General features: G+C 46.6%; 1 protein-coding gene across 1 annotated transcript in view; it reads left to right on the plus strand.

Moving 5' to 3' along the window:
- Nek9 (NIMA related kinase 9) overlaps positions 1-14,323 on the plus strand; it is a 41,056-nt gene extending 26,733 nt beyond the window's left edge. Inside the window, exons 16-22 of the mRNA XM_052739268.1 lie at positions 183-344; positions 1,883-2,053; positions 3,214-3,273; positions 4,482-4,702; positions 7,729-7,890; positions 10,043-10,249; positions 11,775-14,323. Of these exons, the coding sequence (XP_052595228.1) occupies positions 183-344; positions 1,883-2,053; positions 3,214-3,273; positions 4,482-4,702; positions 7,729-7,890; positions 10,043-10,249; positions 11,775-11,897 (1,106 nt within the window). The 3' untranslated portion in view covers positions 11,898-14,323. The remainder of the gene's footprint in view (positions 1-182; positions 345-1,882; positions 2,054-3,213; positions 3,274-4,481; positions 4,703-7,728; positions 7,891-10,042; positions 10,250-11,774) is intronic.
- Positions 14,324-16,036: the final 1,713 nt, after the last annotated feature.

Genomic DNA, 16,036 nt, shown 5'->3' on the forward strand with positions numbered 1-16,036 from the left:
AGAAAATGCTTTGGTCAGTTCGAGGTTCTGATTGGTCACCCTGCCTAGATACCCTCACGTCAGGATCACGTGGATAGATAGCTTCATATTTCTGTCTTCTAGTGCATGGAGCCTGCATTGCTGTACCGTCTCTCTTTCATGACCCGTTTGTGATTGGCTGTTTATTTTTGCTTCTCTCTCAGAACGAGGCCGGTTGCTGACTTTTGGCTGTAATAAGTGTGGACAGCTGGGTGTCGGGAATTATAAGAAGCGCCTGGGGATCAACCTGTTGGGGGGACCCCTTGGTGGGAAGCAGGTGATCAGGGTCTCCTGTGGCGATGAGTTCACCATTGCTGCCACTGATGGTGAGTCTGCCTGTGTGGTTTTAAGCTCTCCAGACAGGTGGCTGTTTTAATTCTTGATTAGGAAAGAGGAGTTTTTGTCTAACTGGCATACGGTTTTATGTCCAATATAGTACTTTTTTTACAGGCCACATTTCTAGATAATGGCGGGTTTGTATGCTAAGTTCACCCGACTTTATTTTCATTGTAACATCTTTGGTAAAATATCTGCAGAACCGTTGAGTACGTCTGTCTGTCTTGTACAGTACCATGTTGGTCCCGATCAGCATTGGCAGGCTATGTGAGAAGAAGCGCATAGGCAGTGTTCCAGGTGCTGTGCAGAAACATCCACCTCTTCCCAGGACTCCGTCCTCTTCTCCACCATGAGCCCAGTCCTTTATATTCCTCTCTGGACCTTGCAGCTTGGAGTACCATCTCTGACCTAAAGACATTTAGTCCACAGCCCCTCAGCTTGGATCACTAAAGCTACAGTGGCGATATAGCCCCTGGACTCTAGATGAGTCCTGATACATATCTGGTGTCCTGTTGGGGTCCTTAATCAGTCACCCTTTCAGTTGGGGCGGGGGGAGGGCACCAGCCTGAATTGGACAAGGAGAGAGAAACAGTGGGGGGGGAGGGGACGAGGCGGGGGCACCAGAGTGAATTGGACAAGAATCAGATTTCTAGTGTTGGCACGTTGTGACCTGTTCCTCTGCAGACTTCTCACCTCAGTCAGCTCCGCCCTGCACTCTGCATGCTCTCTATCCGTCAGCGAATCCTATGGGCCAGCTCCAGAATGGACCCAACAACTTCTTGCTGGTACCAGACCTTCAGCTGGTCTCTGCTTCAGCCTTTGCTCTTCTGCTGTGGCTTCTCATCACAGCCTCGGGGGTTCTCTTAAAGACCTCCTGCCCAGAGGCTCTCGTGGCTTGGTACATCAGGCAGCCTTCATGGCCCATATGACCAGGACTTCTCCTGCCACGTGTCCCTCTCTCTACTTTGTTCCTGGGGACCTTCCTCCTCCCTGTCTGTGCAACCTTGCTCTTGCTCTTATGTCTGCCTGGAGACTCCCTGAGTTCAGCTAGATCTCTGCTCAAGTGTCACAGAGTGCTGCTTCTCTGAGCACTTTCTCTAAAGTGATGGCCTGCCATCCCACTGTTCCTCATGGCCCTCATTTCCCCACCACTCCCCTTCCCTCACAGCACTTAGCATGATCTGAGAGAGGAGATGGCTGTTTGTGTCTGTGTTGTCGTTCTCCCTGAATTCACTGGAGCAAGGGCTTGGCTCTGTGTCCTGCCTCAAACCCCTTGAGTAGATTCTCTTACCTGTGTAAGTGAATGAGTGAGTGAGTGAATGAATGAATGAATGGCAGACACAGGAGCAGCAGTCATTTTTCCCCAGGTAGAATCAGGAAGAGTTTTTAGGCTCTATATAGAGAAATAGCTTTCCTCTCATTTGGTACTTAGTAGGACATCTTTCTAGGTCCAGGGTGTAAGAGTGGGATAACCACAGAATTGGGCAAATAGTGTCCTTTTAATCTGCTGTTTAATTTTTTTTTCTAGATAATCACATTTTTGCCTGGGGAAATGGTGGCAATGGCCGCCTGGCAATGACCCCCACAGAGAGACCACACGGCTCTGATATCTGTACCTCATGGCCTCGACCTATTTTTGGATCTCTGCATCATGTCCCAGACCTTTCCTGCCGTGGCTGGCACACCATTCTTATTGTTGGTAAGGGTTTCGTATATATGGAGTTGGGGTGGCTTGGACAGGATTGACCTGACTCACCTAAGGTACCTGTGGTGACGCTGTTGGAAACAGAAGCCTCCTGAAGCAGAGGCTGCCTTTGCGGGTCGTGTGCTGGATAGAGAGGCCATACGGAGTGGTGGGAGCCGAGCATTTCATTTCCCAAGTCAGTCATCTGCCCTGTCTTCTCTACTGAACTGTTGGTGTTAGGGTTGTGTAGCTCAGTGTAGCCTCAAACTCAGTACTTAGTAGCAAAGAATAACCTTGAGTTCCTGAGTTCCTGATCCTTCTGCCTCCACCTCCTGAGCGCAGGAATTACAGGCCTATTCCACCACGGTCAGTTGGGACTTTTTTTTTTGTTTTGTTTTTTGAGACAGGGTTTCACTGTGTAGTCCTGGCTGACCTGGAACTCACCAGGCTGGCCTTGAACTCACAGAGATCCATCTGCCTCTGCCTCCTGAGTGCTGGGATTAAAGGCATGCACCACCACCCAGCTAGTTTGGACATTTTTAATGTGATAATTTTGAACTCTTCCCCTAACATACGTCCACATCATAGAGTTGATTACTTCCATTTATCCAATTATGTGTTGTCTATATTTGTTTTCATCCTTTTTATTTGTTTTTGTTTTGTTTTGTTTGAGATAAGGTTTCTCTGTGTAACACGTCTGGCTGTCCTGGATCTCGCTTTGTAGACCAGGCTGGCCTCGAACTCACAGAGCTCCACCTGTCTCTGCCTCTAAGCGCTGGGATTTAAACCCCAGCTCAGTAATTCTTTTAAAAGAAAATTTCCAAATGCTTTTTGCAGAAACATTACATTGAACTCCATGATAAAAAGTCTTGGCTTTTATAAAAGCCCCACCCTTGACAATTGAATCAGGATCTCTAGGGTGGGATTTAGGTATTGTTACTTTGTAAAGTTGCCATGATACTTCCAGTGAACAGCAGAGTAGAAAACTCCCACTGCCCTATTGCGTATATAGTAGCTCAGTAAGTGTTTCACTTGTGAGACTAACTTGTAAATAGTAAGTAGTAAGTTACTGGGAGTCAGAAATGGTAGTGACCGCTTCCTGCCTGCCCTGTGTCCCTTCACTCTTCCTGCCAGTGTCTGTATATATTTCTTACCTAGTACGTGTTTCTCCCCAGAGAAAGTATTGAATTCTAAGACCATCCGTTCTAATAGCAGCGGCCTGTCCATCGGAACTGGTAAGTGATGGTGGCCCAGGTGCCAGTTTGGTCTTTGGGTTAAGAAGCTGTGATTAAGAGGGAAGGTTGTATTTTGGTGAGTGTTGCTGCTCTGACATTATTATCAGGGTGATATGCCTGTATCACATGTGGAAGCAATTAAGAGGCTTGCTCCACGTTGTGATGTGACATTTATATTCCTTACTATCCCATGAGCCTTTTACTTCCATGGTATTCCAGTTATTCTAGTCTTTAAAAACCTACAGCACTCGGGAGGCAGAGGCAGGCAGATCCCTGTGAGTTCGAGGCCAGCCTGGTCTACAGAGCGAGTTCCAGGACAGGTACGGCTGACTCACGCGATGACTGGAGTAAAGTCTCCTGCTGCCATCCTGACAGCCTGAGTTCAGTCCTGGGAGCCACCTGGTAGAAGGAGAGGTCCAACCTCAGAGGTTGTCTTCTGACCTCTACACGTGCGCTGTGGCGCACACGTGCACACACAATAAGTTAATGTATCTGTTTGGGAGCCCCTGGCAGTGGGACCAGGACTTATCCCTGGTGCATGAAGTGGCCTTTTGGAACACACTCCCTAAGGTGATACCTTGCTCAGCCTTGACACAATGGGGAGGGACTTGGTCCTGCCTCAACTTAGTATGCCAGACTTTGTTGACTCCCCAAGGGAGGCCTTCCCCTCTCTGAGGGGTGGGATGGGGGGAGGCGAGGGCAGGAGAAGGGGAGGGAGGGGGAACTGGGATTGATATATAAAATGAAAAAAAAAAACTATTTAGAATAGATTTAAAAAAATAATGTAATAGCTTTTCAAAATAATGAGCTGGAGAGATGGTTCATCAGTTAAGAGCACCTATTGATTTTACAAAGAACTGGGCTTTGGTTCCCAGCACTCAAATGGCAGCTAGCAACCATCTGTAACTCCAGTTACAGAGGATCTGACACCCTCTTCTGGCCTCCGAGGGCAATGTATGCACATGGTACACAGACATACATGAACGCAAACACTCATACACATAAAATAAAACAAATCTTTTTTTTTAAATGATTTGAAAAAATTTAAACCCTAAAATGTAAAAACTAATAGTTTAGTCTCAAATATTTGTGTGAACATTCCACTTCATGCAACTCTAGGAACTATGGTAGGGTGAGTGAATTTGTCAGATGCTCAATCTCTTTGCGGCATAGAAAAGCTCTCTCCTTCTGTACCACACATCTACCAGTGGTTCAGAGTTCCAGCCCAGGAGGCGGTGGAGGTGGTGGTGGCGGTGGCGGCGGCGGCGAAGAGGAAGACAGTCAACAGGAATCTGAAACTCCAGATCCAAGTGGAGGCTTCCGAGGAACAATGGAAGCAGACCGTGGAATGGAAGGTTTAATCAGTCCCACAGAGGCCGTGGGGAACAGTTGTGGGGCTAGCAGCTCCTGTCCTGGCTGGCTTCGAAAGGTAAGTCCCTTGGAACACATACTTCAGATAAGCCTGTAGCAGGAGCCAGTAAGGGTCGCCAAGGTCTCCGTTTCTTGTGCCCTACTAATTTAGACAGGAGACAAGGCTTCAAATTCCCATCTGGAAAGAAGGCACCACAAAGCTAATCTTATTTTCATTTCTGAGAAGAAAGGATACGGCATGTTTAAGATAGGGTCTCATTTTGTAGCCCAGGCCGGCCTGCTTCCCAAGTGCTGGGATTAAAGGTGTGGGCCATCAGTGGGACCAGCTCCTTTATGCCTGTATTATTGAAGTGAACGGGGGTTGGGGATTTAGCTCAGTGATAGAGCGCTTGCCTAGCAAGCGCAAGGCCCTGGGTTCGGGCCTCAGCTCTGAAAAAAAAAAAGACTAAAGTGAACATAATAAATTTATATAACTACCTTTTTCCTTTTTTAAAAAATTGTTGTAACCTATCTTAAAGATATTTTCATTTTTATTAGTTCTTTGAAGATTTTGTGCATTCTATTTTGATCATATTTAATTCAACCCTAACTCTGCCCAGATCTCTCCCCTTCCTGTGAACTCACTTTGTCCCTCATTTGTTTTTCTAAGCCCATCAGGGACAGTTTGTGCTGCCCATATACTCTTTTTTTCTTTTTTTTGGTTTTCGAGTCAGGGTTTCTCTGTGTAGTTTTGGTGCCTGTCCTGGATCTCACTCTGTAGACCAGGCTGGCCTCGAACTCACAGAGATCCGCCTGGCTCTGCCTCCCAAGTGCTGGAATTAAAGGCATGCGCCACCACCACCCAGCCCATGTACTCTTGGGTGTGTGTCCCTCCACCGAGTAGTTAACCTACCGGAGTAACCCTTTAAGAAGACTGACCCTTCCTCTCCTGGCAGCTTGCAATTGCCAGGAGGTCTTTAGCTAGGAGTAGGACTCCATTCCCACCTCTTCATGCTGGGGCTGGGGTTTGGTCTGGCTTGAGCTTGCACAGGTCTTAGGCACGCTGTCACAACTGCTGTGAACCTATGTGTGCAACTGCCCTGCTGTGTCCAGGGAGCAGTTTTCTTACAGTCACCCACAGCCTATGGCTCTTACAGTCTTTCTACTTCCACAATGATCCCCGAGCCTCTGGGAGGAGAGGGGATGATCCAGATGTCCTATTAAGAGCTGAGAATTCTTCAGTCTCATTCTCTGCACCATTATCGACGCTGTGGGTCTCTGTGTTAATCACTATCTGCTGCCAAAAGAAGCTCTGATGAGAGAAATGCTGATCTATGACTAGAAGAGTCAGTCATTAGGAGTCATTTAATACTGTGTCCATTTAACAGAGTAATGGTAGTAGGGTCTCCCCTGGGGCCTAGGACCTATCCATGCTATATTTTTGGCCCCAATAACAGTGCCAGGTATGGGCTTCCACTTGTGGAGCAGGCCTTAAATTCAGTCAGAAAGTGGCCAGTAACTCCAGTGATATTCATGCCCCAAGGCACCAGTGAGCGTGTCCTGCCGGGCCAGTTGTTGCAGTTTGAAGGGCTCACAGCTAGCTGATACTTTTCCTCTCTGGTAGTGTACATAGTAACTTTCAGCAATATAGAAAATTCACCAGTAGGGATAAGACTTCTCGGGGAGCACCAACTTGGTTTCTCTATGTTCTAGAACTCAACTATGTGATGTCTTCAGCAGTAGAGTCTTTTGTTGTTGTTTTGTTTTGTTTTTTTCTGGAGCTGAGGACCGAACCCAGGGTCTTCTAGCAAGCGCTCTACCACTGAGCTAAATCCCCAACCCCGAGTCTTTTTTTTCTTAACTAAATAAAATACAAGGTCTTACTTGTATCCTCCCGGTTGTCCTAGAATTCACTATGTAGATCTTGCTGGCCTTGAACTCACAGAACCTCCTGCCTCTGCCTCCCAAGTGAGCAATAGGATCCCACTGTCAGGTTCTGGAGGATAACCAGGAACACTGGCTGTAGCCTGTTTGGGGTATATGGGCTCTCACTTGCCAACATCTCCAAAAGAGGTAACCCTAGCACTGGACCTTTTGTTAGCCTGTGGTATCTAGTGGTATCATTGCCCCATTAGAGGGTAACTCTCTCTGTACAGGGAGGGACAGCAAACACTACAAAGAATTTTTTAAAAATCATAAGGAAACTTACTATTGTATAAGCTCCCTAAAGTATACACATAGATAGAGTTTAAATGGACTTGAAGTGTACCTGTGCAAAAATTAAGCTCACAGATTGCATACTGTTTATAGAAGTGAAATATTGGGCAGTTGAAATGCCTTACTATAGAAATACAGCTTATTAAAGATAAGGTACAGACAGTAAAAATGTAAACTATTTTATATGCAAAGATGGGATTTCTATCGGTAAGACCTTATTCTTTCAGAAACTACATTGCACCAAAGAATGTGGACTAGACTATCTAGTGGCCCCTGGACTGGCCATTGTTTCTCAGAGGGATAAAATTACTGGGTTTTATTGGTGTCCTTAACCCACCTCTTGCTTTATTCTTCTTGACTCAATCGCTAGTATGTGCAGCATGGCCAGCAGACATTTGCAATTTATGGGGTTTTTTTTTTCCTGGCTGGCCTGAAACTCACTATGTAGACCAGTCTGTCTCCAAACTCATAGCCTCTGCCACCCGAATGCTGGGATTAAGGGCATGCGCCACCACACATGGTGGAATTTTTAATTTTTTATAAAAGGGGTGGTGTGTTGATCTTCCACTAGAACTTAACTGGTCAGCTGAGGGTAGAGAGCAGAAGCAGCAGCCTGCCTCCAGCCTCAGCCTCCTGACCAGCTAAACAGTGTGTGTTGGGGAAATGAACCAGGTGCGGCTGGTCTTGAACTTGAGTCTGAGTTTTCATCACTGAAGAAAGGATGGCAGTTTGTTTCCAGGTTAGACAGTCTATGTTGTTAGCCACCACTGTTGTGTCCCACTAGAGGGTGCTGACGTCACAGCAGAATGACCGGAAAAGCTACAGGGGAGCTTGGGAGAGCGTAGATTGCTGCAGACACACTGATGAGATTCTTTCTTGTGGACCTAGGAGCTGGAGAACGCAGAGTTCATCCCCATGCCTGACAGCCCAACTCCCCTAAGTGCGGCATTTTCAGAGTCTGAGAAGGACACCCTGCCCTATGAAGAGCTACAAGGACTCAAAGTGGCATCTGAGTTTCCTCCAGAACATCAGCCCCCCGCAGGAGCCTGGGTAATGGAGTTTTCTGTCTTTAGCGTCCACTCAGTAGACCGTGATTGTGAGTTCCTAGGTCCCTGGCTCCCGTGTCCTCTAGCTCCTTGGACCACTGCTGCCCTGCCTCAGGTGATTCTGAGGGCCGTTCTCCACCTTCTAGCACCAGAGACCTATTCCCCCTTCCTCAGAAGTACCAAAATGGAACTGTACGTTTCCAAATTAGTCCTGGTGTCGTGATAGTTTATTTGTTTCTTTGTGAAACAAGTTCTATAGCCTAGCCAAGGATGGAGGATGACCTTGAACATCTCTGCTACTCCTGCCTCCACCTCCCAAATGATATCACAGGCATGTGTCACACACCCAGTTATGCAGTGCTGGAGATCCAACCAGGGAGTGTGCGTGCTAAGCAAGTGCTCCACAAACAACCACAATCCTAGCCCCCAAACTCAGTTGTCATGGCACCGTGAGTGTGAGTTGAACTATGTATAAGAAGTAATGTCAGCCAGCCGGTGGTGGCACACGCCTTTAATCTTGGTACTCGGGAGGCAGAGCCAGGCAGATCTCTGTGAGTTCGAGGCCAGCCTGGGCTACAGAGTGAGATCCAGGACAGGCACCAAAGCTACACAGAGAAACCCTGTCTCAAAAAACCAAAGGGAAAAAAAAAAAAAGAAGTAATACCTGGGCCTGACATGAAAAGAAGAAGGAGAAAGAAAGAATGCCTGTAGTACTGAAGGAGCAATGCATATACATCCAACCTGGGTAGAAATGAAATTGTGGTACATCAACAACTCTAAACCAGGGGACATCAAGCTTTTTGTAGAGAAGCCGCACAGTTATCACTTGACTTGACTTTACATCGGTAACTCTGACATTGTAGCACAAATGCAGTCACAGATGCAGGTTGAGTATCTCTTATCCAAATGCTTGGGACCCAGAAGCCTTCTAAATCTCATATTTTGCTAGGTTTTGGAATATTTGCATATATAAAATGAGTTATCTTAGGGCTAGGACCCAAGGCTAAACATTAATTCCTTTGTGTTTCATAGAACTCTTGTAAACTTAGCATGGAGGTCATTTTGTGCCTTATTTTAATGTACTTATTCTGAACTGAGTTCATCTCAGGCGCTTAAGTGTGGCATTTTCCACTCGTGATATCATACCAGTGCTCCAACAGTTTGGGATTTAGGAACATTTAGGATTTTCATGTTAGGGATGCTAACCTGTAATACATAATGAATGAGTGTGCCTATGTTTCAATAAAGTTTTGTTTACAAATTAAGTCAGAATTGACCTGTAGGCTGTTATTTGCTGATCTGATTTTTTTTAATTTTTATTGATTTATTTGTTTGGGTTTTTTTTTTTTTTTTTTGAGGCAGGGTTTCTTTGTGCAGCCCTGGCTATTCTAGAACTTGCTCTGTAGACCAGGCTGGCCTTGAACTCAGAGATCCACCTGCCTCCAAGTGCTGGGATTTTGGCTCTGACCTGCTAGTTTTAAAAAAAGTATATAAGGAAGAAAAATCCAGGCTAGAATAATTGAAAGCCTTCCCAGGACAGCGGTAACAAGCCTTTAAACCTTGAAGGTGAACATTCCCCTTCCTGTGTTGGCGTTCTTAAATTGTGTTGGTGGTTTTCTTCACTGAACTCTTCTCAAATCTCTTCTACAGTATAACCGGCTATTTTATCAACCATGTCCTCACTGTGACCAGAACTTGTTCCAAATAAATTCGTGCTTTTTTTCTCACTTCAGCATTTTTTTTTTTTTTTTTTTGTTTTTCGAGACAGGGTTTCTATGTGTAGCTTTGCACCTTTTCCTGGAACTCACTTGGTAGTCCAGGCTAGCCTCGAACTCACAGAGATCCACCTGGCTCTGCCTCCCAAGTGCTGGGATTAAAGGCATGCGCCACCACCGCCCGGCATCACTTCAGCATTTTAAAAGAGAACATATAAAAAATATTTTTGCAAAACCCTCCCAAATAGATGATTCTTACTGTAACCTAACGAGGCCTAAGCACTGAGAGTTCCCTTGTCCTATTAGTACTAAGTACAGTTGAAATCCAGGTATTTTTCTGTTTCACTTGCACCTATTCCTGGAGTATGTTTGTCTTACTGTGTTGGTTAAAATTGGGGACCCATGGCGGATCCTGCTGCATTTTCTCCTTCTTATCCGTAGCCTCCCCGGCTGAATCCTGCAGTACCGTGTGCTGGGAAAGCACTGCCCTCTGCAGCTTGTGCGTGCAGCACTCTGCAGGCGGAGGTTGAGAGGTTGCAAGCTCTGGTGTTAAAGTGTCTGGCTGAGCAACAGAAGCTCCAACAAGAAAACCTCCAGATTTTCACCCAACTACAAAAGCTGAACAAGAGATGGGAAGGAGGCCAGCAGGTAAGAGCATTCATGAAAAGAGTAATTGAATTTCTAAATCTGCTTTGAAAGTTCACAGAAACAAAATGTAAGGTACTGAGTAGACTTAGCCCTTTGTAATTCCCTGTCTCTTAATGATGTGACTTTTATACTTGATTCCAGGAACCTTGAACCTACCTAGTTTGGGTACCTGGACTTTATCATTTTTAACACCTAACTTTCATTGTTTTCTATTACTAGTTGTTTGGCTTTTATTATGAAAATATCCAAACATTATAATGAATACCCATATGCCTACCACAGAGGCTCAGTAATTACTAACATCTCACTCTTTGGTGTATATATGTATACATACTTATTTTAAGCTTTTTATTTGTTTATTTATTCATGCAACGGTGGGGATTGAACCCAGTGTCTTGCACATGGTAGGCAAATGTTCTACCGCTGAACTACATCTCTAGCCCTTGCTGAACCATCTTGAAGTAGCTTCTAGAAATGGTGTCTGGCTGGGAATGGCTCAGCTGAGTAAAGCACTCGCCACCTAGACCTGAGATCTGAGTTCAACCCCCGAACCCACAGCGGTGGGAGAGAGTCAACTGCCAAGCAAGAGTGTCCTCTTCTTGCACACTCAGAGTGGCATGAGCACACCCATGCTCTCTTCTGGAAACTGAAGTTAGAATTATGGCTTTACTGCGTTCATGTTAAATAGTTTGGGAAAAGCATTTTGCACATGCTGCTTCTTGGTATCACTCCATCTTGACTCAACTATGAGTGAGGGAGAGTCATTCTTTGGCTTTGTCTTATGTAAGTTTGGACTTGTTACTTAGTGAACAACCCACTCTATATGGTTGTTTCGAAGATTAAGGGAAACAGTGTCTATGAAACACTTCAGAAGGGAATGTACATTCTTGAGGTAAGATTGGCAGCGGTAGCGGGCACAAAGATTGTTTTATCCAGGACTGGTGAGGGTTTTTTGTTTATTTTTGCTTTTTAAGGCAGGATCTCACTATGTAGCCCTGGCTGGTCTGGAACTCACTATGTAGACCAGGCTGGCTTCAAACTCATGGAGACAGATCCTCCTGTTTCTGCCTCCTGAGTGCTGGATTAAAGGCGTGCATTACCACCCCAGCCATTTCACTTGTCACACTACGTACCTCAAACCCCGTGGGCCTGGGCAAACCAGAGCTAGTTAGTCTGCCTGCATAAATGTAAGGATGGAGACTGTTTCCAAGAGCCCCTGAACCTTCCACAAGACCGGACAGCAAATCCTGAGATCTGTACTGTATTGAAAACACAGGGCTGGAGAGATGGCTCAGAGGTGAAGAGCACTGGCTGCTCTTCCAGAGGTCCTGAGTTCAATTCCCAGCAACCACATGGTGCCTCACAACCATCTGTAATGAGATCTTATGCCCTCTTCTGGCCTGCAGGCAGAGCATGGTATACATAATAAATAAGTCTTAGAAAAAAGAAAAGAAGAGAAAACACAGTCCTGAAGCGCCATGACCAGTAGCGTCATTACTAATGTGGAACTGCTTTGTCTGGACAGGTGGGGACGCATTCCAAAGGAACTCAGACAGCAAAGGAAGAAGTGGAAATGGATCCGAAGCCTGACTTAGATTCGGATTCCTGGTGCCTCCTTGGGACAGACTCTTGTCGACCCAGCCTCTAGTCTCCTGAGCCCACATAGCCCTCAGGAAACTGGGACCCAAGAACTTCACCGCACACTTCCCGAGTGCAGAGAGCAGCTTCCCTGGCTTTCTTCACTTGCAGACACGAGCGAGCGAGCAAGCGAGCGCAGGGCAGAGGAGGCTCCAAAGCTCTCTCCTTGTGCACTTGGAGAGTGGCGGCGTTGCCTTTAGATAGGGTCTAGGAGTGACGTTGTTGTTTTGGAGAGTGGAAGGGTCCTGTGGCCCTGGCTTTGTCGTCGGTGACTGCCGTAGCAGCAGCAGCAGCAGCTCTGTACCTCATCTTTTGATCCCACCTTTGAAGAGGAGACGCAGTACTCACCTGAATTGTGCTGGGAGCAGCTCGAATCCCATGTATCCCTTTCATCATTAATTGGAAGCTGCCTTGGGATCTTAGCACCAGGCACTGCACCTCTGGATGGAGGAAGGAAAATGTCAAATCGGAGTGGGCTGTGACCAGGCCTGGCCTGCCCAGGGTCCTCCAGAGAGTGGGAAAGTATCCAGGAAATGTACTGGCAGAGTCAGTGTAGAGTTTGTTTCAGGAAGTCCAGTTACTTCATGCAGCTGAGTGCTTTATGAGGAAAGCTTAGATCGCTTTCACTGTGGAGGTTGCTTGAAACATCATTGAGGAGCAGAGAAAGGGCAGGTCCCTTGTCACAATCGCCAAACTTTCAGGCTACACTTAGTACAAGGTGGGATTTCCCAGCTCTGGAGGATTCCTCAAGAGAGGAGGTGTCTAAGGGAATTACACCAGCGGGTAACAGGTGGGGCTGTGGGAGAGAGGCAGCAGGGAAGGAAGGTAACACGTCCTTCTGTGCCTTGCCGTGGTATCTGAGAGCCTCAGTGGCACGAAAGTCTTCTGCCCCTGTGAAAGCCTCTTTGTACCTCTAGTGTCGTGACCCTTAGGGTCTGACTGGGATGAGTAGCCCCAGGCACCCCCTTTCTATGTCTAGTCAGTATTTTTCCTCTTTGGTGTGTTTTGAAGCCATATCATACCCAGTAAGTCAGTATCATCTTTCGTACTTGAGTGGCCGAAAGCCAGCACCAAATCCTTGGGGTCTCAAAAGCCTGACAGGTCAACCCTGCCAAGTGGGAGGAAAGCCTGACAGGTAGACCCTGCCAAGTGGGAAGGAAGCCTGACAGGTAGACCCTGCCAAGTGGGAGGGAAGTGGCTGCAAGCTCACTTCTGCTGTGCTCTTGTGGAGAGGAGCGAGCTACCCTGTCCAAAGACAGGACGTGTCCTAGAAGAGCTAACCTTCTAGGCAAGCATTTGATGGTTTCCCTTAAATGTGAGCCTTGTGCTTCCACCAAGTCTAATGAATTGCTTGTGTTTGGGGCCACAGCAGCTGCTTTGATAAGTAGTACCACATCCTCCATGCTGCATACAGCTAAATTAATATTGTTCATTTAACCAAAGCAAAACAAAAAGGTTTGCCGTCTGTTTTAATATTGCAGGAGGACCTGCCTGTGCAGGAGAAATTGTGCCATTTCCATAAACCAGTGATGTACAGGCTGGTGCTGGGAGGAAACCCCATCTCTGGGGATGGGCAACTCTGTCCAATGGGATCATTGATGTCCCACTGTTTTCTCAATTCTGAGAAGCCTAGTACAATAGTACTGATGTAATCACTGAAGCCTTTTCCCAGAATAAGGGAAGGCCCAATCCTGACGTAAGGTCACAAGTTAGGGGGCTGGCCATTGGCTGTAAACCCTGTCAGAGAGTTTTGGTTCATCATGTCAACGCAACTTTGGTTTTCTTCAGGACTGGCTGGCCTTTCGAGGTCCTGTATCCTTATGCTTACCATCTCAGCAGGCCTGAGAGGCGGGGTTTAAGGTCTTCATTATGAGCATTGCTTCTGCTTGGGAGCTGAGGGGCATGGGCATGTTGCTGACTGTGGAGAGACAGTGAATATTGAGGTGGGCAGGAGCCCAGGGGAGTCATTCTGTAGCAGAGCATGGTGGTTGTTTTTTCTAGTATATTCCCATGGGAAGTCCAGGTTTGCTATTAATCCAGCTGCGAATCTAAGTTCTGTGCCTTAGAGATAATTTGCACTTTCCAGAATTGTGCCTAAGACAGCCATAAGATTTTTTTTCCCCCACCAAACAGCTATGCAAACAGAAAATAGTTCCAAAGTGGCAGCCGTGCACTGGGTTGAGGAAAACAAAAGACAGCAGAAATGTCTTCAATGGTTTCCTCTAGCTAAATCTTGGTCAATTGTCCTGCTTGTCCTCTATGCAGTGCTCAGTGTTTGAAGCTTTCCAGTAGTGTTGCTCTGAGTTACAGTATAGTCTGCGTTGATCCTCTGTGCCAACATTTGCTGAAAAGCCAGCTTATTGTTAGCCAGATGCTGGAAAGGGTAAGGGTGGAGTGGTGTGGCATTTCTGTTTTCAATAAACATTTAAACTCTCAGCTAGTGCTGTGCTTCAGTAAGCCTGTATAACACCTCAGTCACTGGAGACAAACACCCACCGTTCTAGGCCTTGGGAAATCTTTGATTCTGTGAGTCTTCTATAAATAAATAGTAATAATGAAAAAAATGTTCTTTTAACAGAAATGATGCAAGAGATGTTACACAGAAATAACCTCTGCTGTTTTCCAGTCTCATTCTTGCCAAAAAAAATCATTTTTGCTGCTACAGCTCCCCCCCCCCCCCAAAAGTTTGTAAAAATGCAGAAAGTGCAGAGAGGGGAGGAAAGAGACATGAAAAGAAGGGTCCTGGGCTAGCAGGGTAGCTCAGCAGGTCAGAGTGGCTCTCTGGGCAAGCGTGATATGACCTGAGTTCAACCTCCAGGAGCCACAGAGCTGCCTCTGACCTCACACGCGGCGTGTGCATGCCTGCGCTCATGCACACCAAGCACATGCACAGTAAGGAGAGGAATCACGTTTCTTTACGTATCTCCTTGGTCCTGATGGGAAGACTTGTCCAAGTGAGCAGGCCAGCCTGAAAAACTTCCTCAGGAAAACTGAGTTGCGTTTGGTCTCCTTGGCATAACAGCTGTTACTTTTCTTGGCTGAGCACTGCACTAAAGTTTCAGGTGAAGAGCTCCTCATGCTCAAATTTCATTTGGTTTGTTATCTGTTCAGGAACAGTCATGCCAGGAAGAGCAACCCAGAGAGAAATGTGTATTTTAGAGAAAGTCCTTCACAGGAGATCCCCAGGCCTCAGAGGAAGTACCTGTCATAATAGCAGGAAGGTGGGGTGGTCTCTAGTGACAACTGTGAGAGGCCCTGCAAAGCCAGTCATTTATTGCCTTGGTGATTAACGGCCGACATAAACATTGCTGATCATTAAACCTCACAGGCCCTGGGCTGTGGGGAGGAAAATCTCCGTCCCAGCCCTGCCTGCCATCTGTGTAGCTGTGAAGGGTGATCAACTGAATGAAAGCCAGTGTTGACTGGGCACTGTGCTGTGTGGACTGGGGAATCCTGCTCAGCATGTCGGCACACACCTCTAAATGAAAAGAGCTACCTTGTGAGTTTCACCATGAGAATTTCCCACAGCTTTCTGAACTTTAAAATGTATGTGTACGTCATGTACTTAAAGTAACAGGACATGGACCTTTACAAGCAGCATCTATGTGACCTCTATCCAGGAAGAGATTCGAGGTTGTAAAACAGCTCTTACCTCCCGGAGCCAAAGCTAGCTAAATTCAGAAGACTGACAAAGACTGAGGTCAGAGGCAACACAAAGACATGGGGTCTTGTTTCCTTTCTTTGGCAACTTAAGAATGAATGACTGCTTGTGTCTGTACAAAGACCTGCACACCGTTGTTTCCCCTTGAGGGCCCTGAGTTGGGACCCCAATAACATTGTGGGATCCCAAATCCACGTGCCTATGACCCCAGCAGATGAGGCAGGGGAATCTGGCTCTACTTGCATCATTCCCAACCGAAGGAGTGGCAGCAGGTGAACCCCTGCCAGTGTGCCCTGTGTAGGTTACCACCCAGTGTTGCCAGTCTCCAGTTTGTCAAGACGGACTCCTATCTCAAAAGTCAGAACATATTTTTGAATGTTTCCTAACAAGAAAGCATCTGGGGTGGGGTGGGGTGGGGAGCTGAAGAGATGGTTCTGAGGTTAAAGAACTCGGGTGGCACACACCTTTAACCCCAGCACTCGGGAGGC

The sequence above is a fragment of the Peromyscus californicus genome, unplaced genomic scaffold (assembly GCF_007827085.1).
Source record: "Peromyscus californicus insignis strain IS unplaced genomic scaffold, ASM782708v3 Scaffold_15__1_contigs__length_86483966, whole genome shotgun sequence".
In the NCBI taxonomy this organism is placed as follows: Eukaryota; Metazoa; Chordata; class Mammalia; order Rodentia; family Cricetidae; genus Peromyscus; species Peromyscus californicus.